General features: G+C 38.3%; 1 protein-coding gene across 1 annotated transcript in view; it reads left to right on the top strand.

The window, feature by feature from the left end:
• Positions 1-1214: 1214 nt before the first annotated feature.
• RAB1A (RAB1A, member RAS oncogene family) overlaps positions 1215-16539 on the top strand; it is a 30067-nt gene continuing 14742 nt past the window's right edge. Inside the window, exon 1 of the mRNA XM_061432810.1 lies at positions 1215-1659. Coding sequence (XP_061288794.1) covers positions 1637-1659 — 23 coding nt within the window. The 5' untranslated portion in view covers positions 1215-1636. The remainder of the gene's footprint in view (positions 1660-16539) is intronic.

Below are 16539 nucleotides of genomic sequence, written 5' to 3'. Positions count from 1 at the left end.
CTAGCCTACAGTTTGCTGAGGTGGTCAACTAAAGCACATGTGTTGTATTTGTGTGCTAACGGGGTACAGTGGGTAAATAGAAACAAAAACTGCTTTCCTTCCATATTTTGATGTTATGGGAATTTAAAGTGATCTTGCAATGTCTTTGGAGATAATTTTCTTGGTTCTAAGAACAAGTTGGAAGATAAACTTTGACCAGTGTATTATACCATGCCCTTTGTAATTAACTCAAGATAAAATGTTAAAGTTCAGTGGAGATTTAAATTCCTGAGCTGATTAAAAAGAGCTGTTAATATGTTTTTTTTGAAGTGTGTTCATGTTACTTCTGGAGTTTCCAGGCATTATACAGTAATGATCTGCACTATCGCTTATTACTTTCCAATCTTGTAGAATGGCTCAGAATTAAATAGCATCTAAAAATAAGTACATTTCAACTCGAAGGCTGGAACCAGGGCAGGAAGATTACTAATTCTTGTTTGGCTCAGGCTTGTGTCCTGTCCACGCAATGGGGAGGCACTAAAAGGTGTGGGGTTAGAGATGGAAATGTTTCAGGAAGATAAATCTGGATGTGAGTGCAAATGGCTTGGGGCGGAGTAGAGGCAGAAGCAGATAGTCCACTCGTAGACTGCTGCAATATCCAGGCTGAGGTGATCAGAGCAGGGCTGGAAAGGGAATAGTAAGAAATAAAAAAATAAAATGGTCGTGCCAACACTGGTCGATGACCAGACCTAATGGCGTTGGTTGAGTGAGGCAGAGAACGGAAAAGAAAGGCTTCGTGTTTTCCAGAGACCCAAAGTTTTCCGCAGAGGCCCCTCGAGTCTTCTTCCATCTTTAGAGCGGACATCCTGGGACCAGCGGGGAAGCTCAAGCCTGAAGCAGGTCAGACCAGCAAAAGGCACACAAGAGCCGAGATCCCCTAGTTCCCCTTCCCTCCGCCTAGGCTCTCAGGGTCCCTCGGGCTCCGACCCCCTCTCTCCCCAGCCCGCAGGGTCCCGGGATCCCCACCCCCTTCTTCCGCCAGCAGCCGGCACCGCCCTCTGTCCCTCCCCTCCCCCTCCCCCGTGGGGCGCTGACTCGCCCGGCTGCCACGTCTCACTGATGACATCACCAGGGCCGCTCGGCCTTAGCCAATCCGCTAGGGGGAGTCCGAGCGAAGTCCTAGCCCGCGAGTCAGCGGGGAGGGGAGCAGGGAGGGGCGGAGCGCAGGGGGGTTGAGAGAGGGGGGAATGGGGCGAGCGACAGCCCCTCAAGTACGCGTGCGCCAGAAGCGCGGGGCTTGGTGGGAAGCTGAGTCCAGGTCTTGGCCCTGTACCGTGGTTCCCCAGGGCCCGCAGCCGCGCTCGCAACTCTCTTTCCCGGCATGCCATGCGGTGCGGCCGCCCTTTGGGCTGTGTAAAGGCCCCTCGGTCTAAGGCTTTCCTATTTCCTGGTTCGCCGGCGGCCATTTTGGGTGGAAGCGATAGCTGAGTGGTGGCGGCTGCTGATTGTGTTCTAAGGGGACGGAGTGGGGTAAAGACGTTTGCTCTCCTGGAACAGCCTATCTCATTCCTCTCCTTCGACTACCCGTGGCGCGGAGAGTCAGGGCGGCGGCTGCAGCAGCAAGGGCGGCGGTGGCGGCGGCGGCAGCTGCAGTGACATGTCCAGCATGAATCCCGAATAGTGAGTGCAGGGGAGTACCGGTCGGCTGGGTCCCTGGGCCACCTTGGGAAGGCTTAGAGGGGGCGAGGAGGGCGGAGGAATGGGCCTCGGCCTCGGCGAGGTAAGGGTGACGGGTCAGGAGAGGTTGGCGGCTGGGAGTCGGGCCCTATTGTCTGACGGAGGAGGGGCGGTCGAGGGGAGGGGTCGGGCCGGAGGGGTGAGCCGCCTGGGCCTGGACCCGGTTTGTTTTGTAGTACTGGCCCGAGTGCCGGGCCGGTGTGTAGGGGCAGTCCGCGAAGAGGGTTGGGGCGTCCGGGAGTCGGTGGTGGGGCCGTGGGAAGGGGTAGCTTTTCTTGGAAGCAGTGACTTTTCAAGGAGGGCCAGTTTTTTAAGGAGTGGGGATGAGGTGAGACAACTCTCTTAGAGGGCATTGTCAGACCCTACGCCCGCGCTCTGCGGAGCTGTCAGAACCCTCGGGGTGGAAACCAGCTTTACTTGTAAATCTTGAGCTTGTTGGCTATTTCTTCCACCCTCCTCTCCAGGTTGCAGGTAATATGGATGCTTTTCAGGGCTGCATGAGATTGCGGGGAATAAATAGATGGTGAGAATCGATTTAAAAATTTTAGTTCTGTTTTTTAGTTATTTCCTGGAGTTCTTTACGAACTCAGCGGGCCCATTGCCTTCCTGAAAAACCTGGGCGTTCGTGAGAATTTTTTTTTAGAGGACACCGAAGTCCTTTTGCCTTGTGTAGGTCAAGGGAAAAACAAAACACTAGCACCAAACCTAGGGACATCTTTGTGATATTACCAAATAAAAGCAAGGCTTTGCTGTAAAGTTGCGAGAAAAACGAATGGGCCCTTTGATAGATCTGTATGTTTTGAATTACCTACTTGAAGGCTTGCAGATAGGGAATGAGGTTCTGTGACGTGTCATGAAAAGTTAATGCATTTCTTTTTCTTGCTTCCTCAAGAAGTCACCACAGCAGATGTGACACACCTGTCACCTTTCATGGGAACCGGTGTTTCTTTCCTTAGGAAGACTTTGTTGGGCTCTCCTTAATGGCCCTTAAAAACATCCTTCTACAGTTTGCATTTTGAAATTAGTGAATAATTGAAGGAGATTTAATTGGTATTCCTCCTCTGTGTCAGAAGGATTTGGGGGGAGATGGGGAATTTTTTAAAGCAGAGATCAGTCTTTGACCTAAATGTTGAGTTTATTTGCTGTTTTGGTCAATTACTGCTAAATATTTCCCCTAAAAGGTACACGCATGGGTTTAGCTGACTGTCATGTGTGTGTCACATGGCTCTTGCAAAATGCATTCTGACTTCAACTTTTGTAATACTGTGGTTTGACGCCGAAATGTCCCTTTCTGTTATAAACAGAAGCTGTAGTACTTTATTAAAATTTTATATACTTTAAGAAGTTGAAGGTAGTGTTCTAATAGTGTCCTGTTTGCTATGCTGGCAGTTTTTTATCAAGGGCTGCAAGGACAAAGTTGGTTTTGCATAGTTGGACAGAGTTGAACTTGAGGCCTCTAATTTAGAAGTTGTCCTGGCAACAGTAAAGTACATGGATTTTCCATTTTATAGAGGTTTGTCTTATGTTTAGGGAGTTTCTTAAATTTGCTACATGTATAGAGTCTGAATTTATTTCTCCTTTTGTAAAATAGGACAACTGTTTATTCCTATCGGGGTTATGTATATGTAAAACGATTTGGTAAACTTGTAAGAGCAGGGTACATCATTGTATAAGGCTTTCCAGTCACAGTAAAATTTAGGAATATAACCTTTATCTTCAAGGAATTTATAATGGAATACAAAAAAAATAGATATTATATATGTTAAATACCAGTAGATACGGCAAGTTCCAGATGTGTGACATGGATTGGAGCCACAAGATTTTAAAAGTAGTTATGGGGTTGTGGTTGCCTGGTATGGTTCAGAAAGACCTTATAGAGAATAAACCAGTAAGGGAATTATTAGCATTTGATTTGGAGAAGCAGAGGGAGTGAGAACGATTGTTCAGGAGGGAAGAAGAAAGAAGAATGGTTAATAAATGACAGGGATAGTAATTCTTAAGTAGAGTGTCAAACCATCCTTTATTTTGAGGGTTCTAGATTAATGACCTCAACAGAATCAATCCCAGAAATCATTTTTATATTTTTATGGCATGGAGTGTGCCAGTACCTGGGCTACTGTATTTATATTCTAGGCTGTCTCTTAAGTAAAATGACCTAGTAGCTTGGGAAAACCTTTGGAAAAGCACTAGTGAAAAGTACTTAAGGTGAGAAGAGGTGGTATTTTATTATGAATGGTCACAAGGACAACCAGCAAGCAGATTTTTAGAATCTGACTTCAGCAATTTCTTCTTGTCTTTAATCAAGTTTATTAGCATCATTAAAGTAATTAGAGAAAAATTGGGAACTAGAGAAAAGAAGGAAATTTTTAGAGTTTAATCACCCAGACACAAGCCCAATTGCTTTAAAACCGTGTTCTAAACTTTAAAATCAAAGGTTTTTTTTTTTATTAAGTTAAAATTTTTTTTTTTATTAAGCTAAAACTTGTAATGGATGAGTGCCTTTTATGATTCCACAGTGTTACCCTAATAGCTAACATTTATGGCCACTTATTATATGCCAGCTACAATATAGTGCATTATATAATACACATGTATTATAGTGTACACTTTATATGCTAATTTGAAACAATAGAATACAAGGGAATATTTACAGGTGCACCCCAGATGTTCCTTGCTTTGGTTTGTCATATTCTTCTTACCCCTTATAGAAACTTTTAAAATCTGTTGTATGGGTGCTGCTGAATTTGGTAATGAAAATGCGTTCTTGACAAAAGTTTGGTTCTCTCAGAATGAACAAGATTTTAGATTTGTGTAGGTTGACACGATTACCTGTTGGTAGCTTTATTACTAAATGCTTTTATTTTATTATCTTTAAGTTGTAAGTTTTTGGTTTGGGAGTGAAGAGAATAAGAAATATGTCCATTAATGATTAAATCTGAAGCTTTTTCTTTGACTACTTTCCATGTTATTTGGCTGATTTGGGAGAAATGGTCCTGGGTTATCTTTATTAGCAGAAATTGAGGGTAATGACTGACTCATTTGAACTTCAAATACTACAAACAAAAACAAAATGCAACCAGAGTGGAGTCTGAGCAGTGGAAAAAGTAGATGGAAAGCATCAAAGCTCTTTTTTTTTTCTTCTGGAGATTTGAAGAAAGATTTTAATTTTCCTGAGCTAGGAGGTGAAGCAGGCAGTGATTATTTCAGCACACTGGTTAAGAAATGCTTAACATTATTCTCATACCAGAGGCATTTTTCCTAATCCACTAGCTTCTGTTGGATTTTTTTTTTAGCGTCAAAATCATTTTGGCTGCTTCATCTATAAGGAGTATGTTAAGAATGAAATACGTGTACCTCTCTCAAGCAGTTAACTCCAGTCAGAAGACCTATATGTAGTAGTGTCTTTGGATTGGCTAGTTTTTTTTGTTTTAAGATCACATTTTTTTTTGACAAGTATATACCACTTTATATATTTTTGGCTGCTCTTAGTCTTTGTTGTTGCACGAGGGCTTTCTCTAGTTGCTGCGAGTGGCGGCTACTCTAGTTTGGGTGCTCTTGCTTCTCATTGTGGTGGCTTCTCTTGTTGAAGAGTTGTGGCACAGGGACTCATTCGTTGTGGCTCATGGGCCCTAGAGCGTGCAGGTCTCAGTCCAGAGGGCTCGGTTGCTCCACCATATGTGGAATCTTCCTGGAGCAGGGATGGAACCCATGTTTTCTGCATTGGCAGGTGGATTCTTATCCACTGCGCCACCAGGATAGTCCCTAGATCAACTAGTTCATTGCAGAAAAATTTATAAAAGAAAAAAAATTTTTTAAACCTTGTTTTTTTACATTTTAACATAATTATGGCATACGTTTTAATCAGTCTCCTAAACTTTGTTTTCTGTCATGGTAGATTCAAGGAACATTTGACTTCTTTTTTTTTTTTTTTGCCAGTGCTATGCTTTGAATAAGTCTATCTTTTAATTTAAGGATTTGAAAGTAAAAACAAGTTAAATCAGTTCTATTATCTGGCTAACAGTGTAATTTCATTAATAAATACATCATTACTGCCTTTTACATAATTTTTAGTTAGAATTTTTTTATTAGAAGAGAAGCAGAAACCAACTAAAAATAGGTTTTATTTTTGTTGGTTGCTTTGATGACTTTTTGATGGTGTTAGTAGTGATTTGGGAAATTCAAAGAAGTTTCAAGTATTCTCACTGTCCAGAATATGACTATTTAATGTCTGTAGAGAATCAGTGTATGTAATTTCTCTGCATAGTGTTAAGTTGCCAGTACCTATGTAGACTTTCCACAAAATACATCTTACGAGTTTGGTGTGAGTGGATGATCTTGTAGGGTCATTTAAAGAAACTGAAATTTTACATTTAAAATTTCTTCTCCTTTTCATCACGAATAGGTTAAAGTATAGGATGTTGACAGTGTCTTATATATTCAAAGTTTTTTTTTTTTTTTTAAGATAGAAGAGCTTTAGAATCCGGTGTTCTCTTGCCAACTGTTTAGTTGACTTTTAAAGAGAATTTTGCTTTGTGAGTAGTTTTATTTCTTTAGTATTTCAATTTTTGTTCTAGAAGCAATAAGTGATTTTTCTAAGTGATGTAAAAAGTGCTTAACCTCTTGTTACATTCATATCCCATCAGCAGTCCTTTGGCTGTGTATGTGTTTTTTGCTCTCCTTGGCAACTTCTGACTACATATATGATGGTTCTACCACTTGTAGTTGTAATAGTTAAGTTTCATTTTTGATAGTTAAGAGCTTCCTTTTGCTGTCACCTACTCTTGTCTCTTTCCTAATGTATGAAATGGGGTTAAATAAAATGCCTTTTAAGATTCTGAGATTTTTTTTTAAATTTGCAAAATAAAAAGATGAAGAGAAACTAAAAATGGGTGTAGGATGCCAGTGCCTGAGATATCTTAGATGTGTTGACTTTGCTGCTTTTTACCACTGTTCGTCTGAACTGCATTTTGAAGTTTTAGTAAGAGTTAGACAAAATGACGACCTCCCCGCCCTGCTCTCGGAGAGCAGAACAGTCAGACTTTTCCACTGTTTTCCACTGTTTTCTTGTAGAAGGTGGGGCTGAGGAGAGATTGCTTCTTTGATATCAGGAATAGAATTCAGGGAAGAAAACCGAAGACTTGGCTTTTCCTTGGACCCACCCTGTGATGTTTCAAATTATAAAAGGGTAGTGGTGTAATGATACTTACAGGGAAAATAATCCTGAGGCTTTAGGGAGCCAGAGAATAAATGTTTATTGGTTTGTTTATTTACTTAAATATGTGAAGAAATAGGGTACAAAGAAGTAGGAAGTGTCCTTGGTACTTTTGTGACTGATGGGTCAGTTTATTAAATCCAAGGTTGGTGATAGGTTCCAATTAAGTTTGCTCTGTTCCATGTTTATAGATTTTGACAGGTAGTATTACTTTTGCTCATAAGAATGACTCTTTGGAAACATTATTTTTAATAATAATAGCTACTAATTGACAAGTACTTACTCTCTGTGCCAGCTACTTGGCTAGGGTCTTCACATAGGGCATTTTATGCACTCTGTACCTCAGACTAGTGAGCTTTACAAATGAGATTGAGTGAATTATATAATTGAAGTTTTCCAGGACAGTGATGAATTTAACTTGTCTGACTGTATTTTCTTTGAATAACAATAGTACTTAAATGGAATTACTACTTGTACTTGCTGCTCTGCCCATTTAGGGCAGTTATTCTTAACCCATTTATGGTCATGTACCCTTGGGAATATTGGATAAACACTATGGATCTGTCCTGTGTATATACATACTCATAGTATTCTGCATAAAGTTGCAAGTTGTTCACATTCCCTGAGCGTACTCATGAACCTCATGTTATAAATGCCTGATGTAGAAGATTGAAAACAGAAAAGAGAATTTTCACTACCATTCTTTTGAAATGTAGAAACCCAAGGGGGACAGATTTTAGTTTTAAATCTGGGATCTTGAACTAATTTCAAAATGTGAGATTTGTTTGGGTATGGCTTATTTTGATGACCTAGTCTGTGCTTTTCTTTTCTTCTTCTTTTATTAAAACGTTTACCTGTTTGTTTCTCATTAAGTTACTGATAGATGAAGTGTTTCCAAGATTCTTGAAACAAAGACACTAAGTTCAAACAGCATTAGTGTTCAGATAAACAACAATGTCATCTCTGCAGTATCTTTATTGCCCTAAAATCCCTATGGATGTCATTAGGGTAAATGCCTGGATCAGAGTAATATGTAATATATTCTTAATTGAATTATATGGGATTTATAAAAATAGTTAAATTTATAAAAGGATAATTTAAGCAACTTTGTCAAATTATTAATTATTTAGTGCTTAATTTATAGGTTGGTGGGTGGCATTTGTCCTCATAAAGAGCAATTGGGTTCATCACTTACTGAAGCTAATGAAGTCAGAACTCCAAAATTTACCATGCTGTTTTGAGCTGAGCTTACTCTCTACTAAAACAAATGTTCTAAGTTAATTTAAGCAGTAAGTTACACTTTATATTTGTTCAGGTTCTGTGTGCTAGTTCATAGATGGCTTGATTCATTCTGATAGGTTATATATAAAGTAGGACTTGTATACTGACTTTATTATCATCTAAGAGTGTAAAATATATCGAGGGACTTGGTGAGAAATGGGAGGGAAAGAAAACTAAGCATTTCGAGTTGAAAACCATAGGTTTAAGTTCAGACTACCACTTACTTCATACAGTCCGTTTATGCCTTTTGAGCTTGTTAAAGTTTTTCTAACACATTTAATCATCAAACATGGATCACTGACCTGTCTATTTGAAAAATGTTTTCAATACAGATATTTAAAATCTTTCAGTGAGCATACACACGCAAAAATCTAATTTCCTTGGAGAAAAAGCTTGATAAAGAAAACAGCCAGCCAGTTTTGTCATCACACTATGCTAGGAGTTGAGGGGTTTTTATTTTTGATTATACAACATAGACTTTGCTCCCAGATGCTTACCAGTTAGTTAAGATGACTCAAACTTAAGCAAGTATAATCAATTTAACAGTATTGGCGCAAATTAAATCTTGTGATTTTTGGTAGAGAATATGATGGCATAATAGTGCAAAAAATTGGAGAAGGGGCCTAGGATTTCAATTATTGACAGAAAGTTTCAGTTATGTTGATTTAGCTGGAGAAGAACAGAGCACTGAGGAGGACTCTGCAGAAGCCCTGGTGCTAGTCTTGAGTTAAGATCAATAGGGACAACTTTGAGTTCCCACCTCTAGTCAGAAATTTTATGTATGTCCATTATTTCCCCTAATCCAATGAAGAAATAGGGTCCTAATTTTACAGGAGTCGGAGGTAGAGAAGAGTTAAATGCAGTAGAATTGGGATTTTAACTCAAGGGCCTGTGATTTTACAGTCCAAGTATGCTGTTTCCAGTTTACTGTGTGTGGTTAACTTCTAGGAATTCGAAATTAAGCCAGTTGATTAGGCAACTAGCATTTCTGTGGCCAACTATGTCTAAAATTCTTGACTGGAGAGGTCTTTTTAAAATGTTAAGAAAGTATACATATATCCTCTCCCTTCTATGGCTGATTCATGTTGAGGTTTGACAGAAAACAAAATTCTGTAAACCAGTTATCCTTCGATAAAAAAATTAAAAAAAAATGTTAAGGGTTTGTGAGGTACATATTGTTAATAGGCCTTTGACTTTCTTCACATCTTGTGTTAGGTTGATCTTTAGAGCTTCTCTCGACTTGAGGTTAATTATTGTATCCATTTTCAGTTTTTCTACTCTCATGACTATTTTTTTTCCCTCATGACTCCTCTTGACTACTTGGTGCCTTAAAGTCATGCAAGCCTTTTCTGTGAGAAAAGCAGATAAAGCAAAATGCCTTTCTTTTACTGGAGAGGTAGGCTTATTTGCTGCAGACCATTTTACGGTTATATGTGTTGCTAGTTGTGATCGTTGTACTTATAACTGTTACCTGGTTATTTTTGCACTTTATATTATAAATTAAACTGGTAAACTTCTGTGATAATTTGTCACACATCATCTGTACAAAAACTTTGGATAAACAGCTTCAACATTTTTGTCCGTAGTGCTTGAATTTTTTCATCAGGTTACATCCTGGATTGGAGGGAGGAAGGGACAATAATAATTGCCACTTATTGTGTTCCTGTAATGTACCAGACACTGCTAAGTATTTTAGAGGCGGTATTTATAATCTTGACCAGAGCCTAATCAGGTGGTTCAAGTGTGTGCCTGTGTGCTCAGTGGTGTCTGACTCTTTGCAACCCCATATACTGTAGCCCTCAGTCCATGGAATTTTCCAGGCAAGAATATTGGAGTAGGTTGCTATTTCCTTGCTCCAGGGGATCCTCCCAACCCAGGGATCGAACCCTCATCTTTAGCGTCTCCTGCATTGGCAGGTGGATTCTTTATCACTGAGCCACCTGGGAAGCCCTCTAATTGGGTGGTAGTGTGCTAATTGAATCTTTTTACAGATGAAGAAATAGAGCCTCATAGTGATAGGTGAGTACCTTGCCTTAAGATTTTGTAGCTAGTATATGATGGAGCCTGAATTCAAATACAGGTCTTTCCAGCTCTAAAACCCATGCAGGCTTTGAAAGGTAAGGAGGTAGTGCACACTTGGTGTGTTTTTCAGCAAATGTTTGCCGTTAAATGCGTTTTAAGACCATTTACTCTTCTGTCCTCTTGTATGGCTTACCACTTCCAATCAACCAAATTTTCTCTCATTTTCAGAATTCCATCTTTGGGTTTTTAAACAGAGCCTAAAATGGAACCTCGAAAATTAATCTATTGTCTCTAAATATATTTTATTTAGTTGTGGTTTTAGTGGTCAATTGTGGGGAGAGTTTTGTTTTTTTTAATTGCTTGGCTATTTTTTTAAATATGAAGGAAAGACTGTTGCCCTCTCAGATTCTTAATTGTTTATTTTGACTAACAGGTTGCTTTTGGCCATTACTGAAGGTTTATTTAGTTTTTATTAATTTAACCAGAAAAGTAATATGTGCTCTATAAAATTCAAACAATACAATTGAAGCATATGAAAAATTTCTTACCTCTCTTACCTCTTTTCTCTAGCCTAATGATCAATTTTGAATTGTGTTCTGTGGAGCATACTTAAAGTGAGTAAAGAAGAAGAGTTGATGTCATGCACAATTGTTGCAGCGCCAAGGTTTTATTAATTGTTTTAAACTCCAAAGGCTAATAGGCTAGTGTGTAGTTTAAAGATGAATTAAAATTTGTTGGGCCCACTGTATCATAACCTCATAATCATGACTTTTGTTTTAAATTTGTTATATGAGCTTAGTTTTAGGCTGTTTTCAAGTATGATTTTATAAAAAGATAAAACTACATGTTTCATGTCATGCAAGTGAACTTGTTCTAGGTGAAAGAGAAGAAATTACAGGTTCCATTTAACTTTTTAAAATAGCTGGTCTGTTCTAAGGTATACTTATAACTGACATTGTGAAATTTGTGTTTTGGGGGTACCATTTGGATAAAAACAATTATATAATTCTCCACTGTTCACTTTTGTCTTGTCTTCCTTGGTGTGTTTCCAAAGTGTATGTTGGAAGTTGTGTTAATGTCAGTCAACTTTCTTTTGTAACGTTTTCATTGACAGGTGAACTGTATGTGATAATCCAAATTTTATTTCATAAAAGAAGATAAAAAATGTTTATTTTTATTTAATCCAAAAAGTTGATTCATATCTTTGTTGCTTATATTGGGAGTGTGCCAGTGCTACCGCTTCCAGCCTTGACCTACTCTGCCTACCTAGGTGTCATTTCTGTTACGGCAGGTATGCTGAAAGAACTCATTAGGTTGTTTAGTCACTGAATAAGCCATTGATTAAAATTTTTTCCTCTTCTCAAATAGCATTTTTTTTTTTCTGCTTAGAAAAGTAGTAAGTAGTGATTGTAGACATTTTAAAAATAGAAAGAAAAGACAAGTATAATCATACAGTTTAGAAGTGTCTACTTCTTTCCCCAAATCTTTGATGTGTGTACAAATTGTTTTTTAACAATAATGGGTTATACTGGACAAAGATGTTCTATAATCTTTTTACATAGTAGTATATCATGTAATATTCTCTTGATATAATGGAATTCTGAGTAGTATTTTAGATTGAGCAACAAGCAGATTCATCTCCTACTTCCTATTTTATGTATGCAGTTTGGTAACTTCATAAAAAGGAAAACATTTTATCTAAATAGAATTTTTAATAGAAATGGGTTTTAAGTAACTTTTTAAAAATACTGTTTTCATGCTCTCACAATAGTGATTTTTTTTTAAGGTATGGAACGTATTAATGCTTACATGCAAAAATGGCATGGGTATTAAGATTATGTTCAGATCATAAATAATGGAAATAAAGGGTCTGCAGTATTGAAAAAGTAGACCATGAGTTGACCTAAGGAGAAACTGATGACAAAAATAATTTTTCACTTGCTGTTGCCTTTGGCATCCCACCATCCAGTTGTTAAAAGGCTGAATCTGCCCCCCTTCCATGCAGTCTTAATCTTTGTCAGTCTTAACGGTCTTACTTTCTCACTGAATTATGTCCACTTTTCAGTAATTTTCTGAAAAAATACTTGTGCCTCAAAACCAAAGTTTTTATTTTACAGATTCCACCATGATTTATGATTGTTGATTTAACTCAAGAAAACACAAAATGTATCTCTCACATTTAAAAAACATCAGGAGCTAGCTTTTTTCAATTAGACTATACTTATTTCATTAATGTCCTCATAGTTTGTTTTTCTAAAATCTTTTTATTTTGAAGTAAATTTAGATTCACAGAAGAATTGTAAAAGTAGTACAGAAAATTCCTGTATGCCTTTGTCCAACTTCCCCTAATGTTAGCATCTTATATACCATGGTACATTTATCAGAATTAAGACATTAACATGGGTAAACTGAACTAAACTATAGAGTTTTATTTCAGTTTCTCCAGTTTTTGCACTAATGTCGTTTTCTGTTCCAGAATGTAAACCAAGAGACCATGTTGTATTTAATTATTATATCATATTAGCCTCCTTCCGGAGAAGGCAGTGGCACCCCACTCCAGTACTCTTGCCTGGAAAATCCCATGGACGGAGGAGCCTGGTAGGCTCCAGTCCCTGGGGTTGCTAAGAGTCGGGAACAACTAAGTGACTTCACTTTGACTTTTCACTTTCATGCGTTGGAGAAGGAAATGGCAACCCGCTCCAGTGTTCTTGCCTGGAGAATCCCAGGGACGGTGGAGCCTGATGGGCTGCCGTCTATGGGGTCGCACAGGGTTGGACACGACTGAAGCGACTTAGCAGCAGCAGCCTCCTTCAATCTGAGTTTATTAGTGTAGTTTTTCATTATCTTGGCAGTTTTGAAGAGCTTAGGTATTTTGTAAATTTCCCTCAATTTGCATTTGTCTGATGTTTTCTTTTGATTAGATGAGGTTATAGATTTGGGAAGAGATACCATAGAGGTGAGACTTCCCTGTAGCTCAAACGGTAAAGAATCTGCCTGCCATGCAGAAGGCCAGGGTTCGATTCCTGGGTTGGGAAGTTACTCTGGAGAAGGGAATGGCAATCCTCTCCAGTAGTCTTGCCTGGAGAATTCCATGGACAGAGAAGCCTGGTGGGCTACAGTCTGTGGAGTCGCAAAAAGTCGGACATGACTGAGTGACTAATACACACACACACACACCCCATAGAGGTGAAGCACTCTACTCATTACATCATATCAGAAGGTCCGTGATACCAGTGTGACATTGCTGGTGATGTTCACCTTGAATGCTTTGTAAAGGTGGCATCTGTCAGGTTTCTCCATTGTAAAATAACTATTTTTCCCTTGTCATACAGTGTTAGAAACCAGTCATTAAGAACCAACCCACCCTCAGGGGAAGGGAGCTAAAGAGGCTCCATCTCCTGGAGGGAGGAGTGTGCAGAGGATTTGTGGGCCTGTGTTAAAACCACTGTGGTAATAAACATTTGAGGTGGGGGGCGTATTTTGAGGTCATGCAGATACCTTAACTCTCCTTGAAGTTTCACCCGCTAATTTTAGCATTCATCAGTGGCTCTTGTCTGTAGCGTGACTCTGCTAGTGATTTTCTACTTCTCTTGTTCCTTCTACATGTATTATTTGGAATCCTCGCATAAGGAAGAGTTGTCCTTTCTCTATTTAGTTAATCATTGTACCCTTATGGACTCAGGGATATTTATTTTATTCTTTCGGTTATAATCCAGTACATGATTGTTTACTTTGTGGCTCAAATTGTTGCCTTGGCCTTTGAGGTTTGCTGTCCTTTTAACATGCCATGTCCTGTAGATTTTCTCCTCTGGCATTTTGCCCAAAATGTTACTCAAGAATGACTATTCCTTAGCTGTTACTCACAATGAGAGAGACCTGATTAAAAACACAAAATTAAAATGTTCTCTGAACTCTTGACACAGTGCTTTGTTAAAGGCACAATATTATATTTTGGATGAGTAAGTCAGTTTACCATCACACAGACAGATATGTTAAACATCAGAGTGAGGAAAAACAGACTCCAGACTACTATGGGGAGAAGGTATGAAGTATCATTGTCATTGTAAATTAGACATGAATAAGACTAGAGGAAGTTTTGATTGAAAACAGTGGATAGAATTCACTGAAACAATCTAGTTTAGGGGAGCGGCGATTGTAGTTGTACTGTAGTCTGTAAAGATTTCTTTACTTGTACAAAAATTTCTCAACTGATAGAATTCAGTTTTTCACATAAGTCAAAATGGTATTGCAGACTGAAAACTTAATCCAAATTCTTGAGAATAAAAGATACATTTTGCTAAATTATTCTTGGCTCTGTACCAGAATTGATCTTGAGCTTTCTAACTTTAGATTTGCATATTTCCTATCAACATTATTACTTGTTCTGTTTTGTAAATTACAGTTACATAAATATCTTTAAGAGATCTCAAATCTGAAGTTACCCTGTATTAATACTTCCTGTATATTAATAGTTTGGAAATAAGCTACTACAGGAGTAGGTAATTTAAAACGTTCCAATGCAGGTAACTTGCTGTTGATCATAGTCTCTTGGTGTGTAAATTCAATAAGGCAAGAAATTTGTTGGTTGATTTTGTTTGCCGTTCTTTTCCATGTGTCTTGTCATGTTAGTGAAACTGATGGTTTGGGAGAGAACAAAACAGGCTTCTTTAGCAAGACTCATTTCGGAGCACAGTGCTCAACTCTTTGTATTATTTATAATGGCTCTGGGCTTTAAATTACCAGAAACACATAAATGATGTTTCAAAATAATGCTGTTTGTGAAATTTAAAAAGAATGTGATAATTGAAAAAGCTAGTTTTTAAAAATTGACTACTAATTTCTTTGAAACCATAATGTAACTTGTAACATAGTTAGGAAGCATTCATGTTTTTCTCCAGCCTTATGGTTATTCTGGAAGAGAGAAATTGATCTTTATGGCAATTAGTGACATCACAGGCAACATGTGTAGCCCATTGCTGTCCTTTACCAGTACCACTGATTCAGGGCATGTTTATTGAGTGTTTACTGGATACCTGGCACTGTGCTCAGGAAAGTTGGTAAATTCAGTGCATTTGTTGTGCCATAATTAACTGTTAAAAACAAAGTAACTGTAGTTGTATTGGTGCTGTGATTTTTCTTGCTAACTGAAATGTAAACTTGTAAGATACTCGTTGCTAATGTTCAGTGTTCATCACTCTTAAGAATTCATTTGGTCTAATTAAAGAGAAAGGTATCAATAGTACTGAAGCCAGTCAGCAAATGTACTGACTAATAGAGGTATCAATCATTTATTAAGGGTAAATTTTTATAATACCTATCCGTACTATCCCCTTCTATTTAGGCTCCTAAATGGGAAAGGGTGTTAGTTATTAAGTTCATCCTGTGCTTCAATCAGCCCTTCTTAATCACTTGTTTTAAAAGCTTATTACCTTATGTGACCTTTATTTTGCCATTTACCAGGGCAGGATTTAAGAAATTTTTTTTTCTTTTTGGTATAATTAGGGATAATAAGTGTACTACAGTAACTTGGTAAAGCAGAAAGCTATGTGTTTTTTGTTTGTTTTGAATATTTTTTTAATTTAGTTGGCTGCATTGGGTCTTAGTTGGTGGCCTGTAGGACCATTCCTTGTGGCCCACAGTCTCTAGTTATGGTGTGTGCACTTTGGTAGTTGTGGCACTCTGGCTTCATTGCTTTGAAGTTTGTGGGGTCTTAGTTCCCCAACCATGTCCCCCCATTGCAAGGTGGATTCTTAAATACTGGACCACCAGAGAAGTCCCAGAAGGCTATATTTTAATACTTACCACTGTATAAACCTCGGTGAAAGTGTTAGTCTCTCAGTCATGTCCCACTATTTTGATCCCATGGACTGTAGCCCACCAGGTTCCTCTGGCAATGGAATTCTCCAGGCAAGAAGACTTGAGTGGGTTGCCATTCCCTTGTCCAGGGGATCTAACTAACCAGGGATTGAACTGAGGTCTCCTGCATTGCAGGCAGATTCTTTACTAGGAAAGCCCCCCTGGTGTTACAAATCTTGGTAAACAGTTGATTAATAATCCCAGAGATAATCGTGCCTAAACATCTTGCTTACATGTAAATACACTGGTAATCTACATTTCATTTGCAAGTGATAGTTGGATTTCATTTTAAGTGGATGGCATTTTATAAAAACTAAGTCACAGGGAAGAAATTTAAGAATCCTGTATGTCTTCTGAAAAAAATCTATAAATTCTGGATTTTTTGTCATTTTGAAATTGCTTTAAAAGAACTTATAGAACTGGTCAGAGTTGGAAAGAATAGAATCTATAAG

The sequence above is a fragment of the Bos javanicus genome, chromosome 11, assembly GCF_032452875.1.
Source record: "Bos javanicus breed banteng chromosome 11, ARS-OSU_banteng_1.0, whole genome shotgun sequence".
Lineage (NCBI taxonomy): Eukaryota > Metazoa > Chordata > Mammalia > Artiodactyla > Bovidae > Bos > Bos javanicus.
Note: the sequence above shows the minus strand (reverse complement) of the source record. Positions and strands in the feature narration are given on the sequence as shown.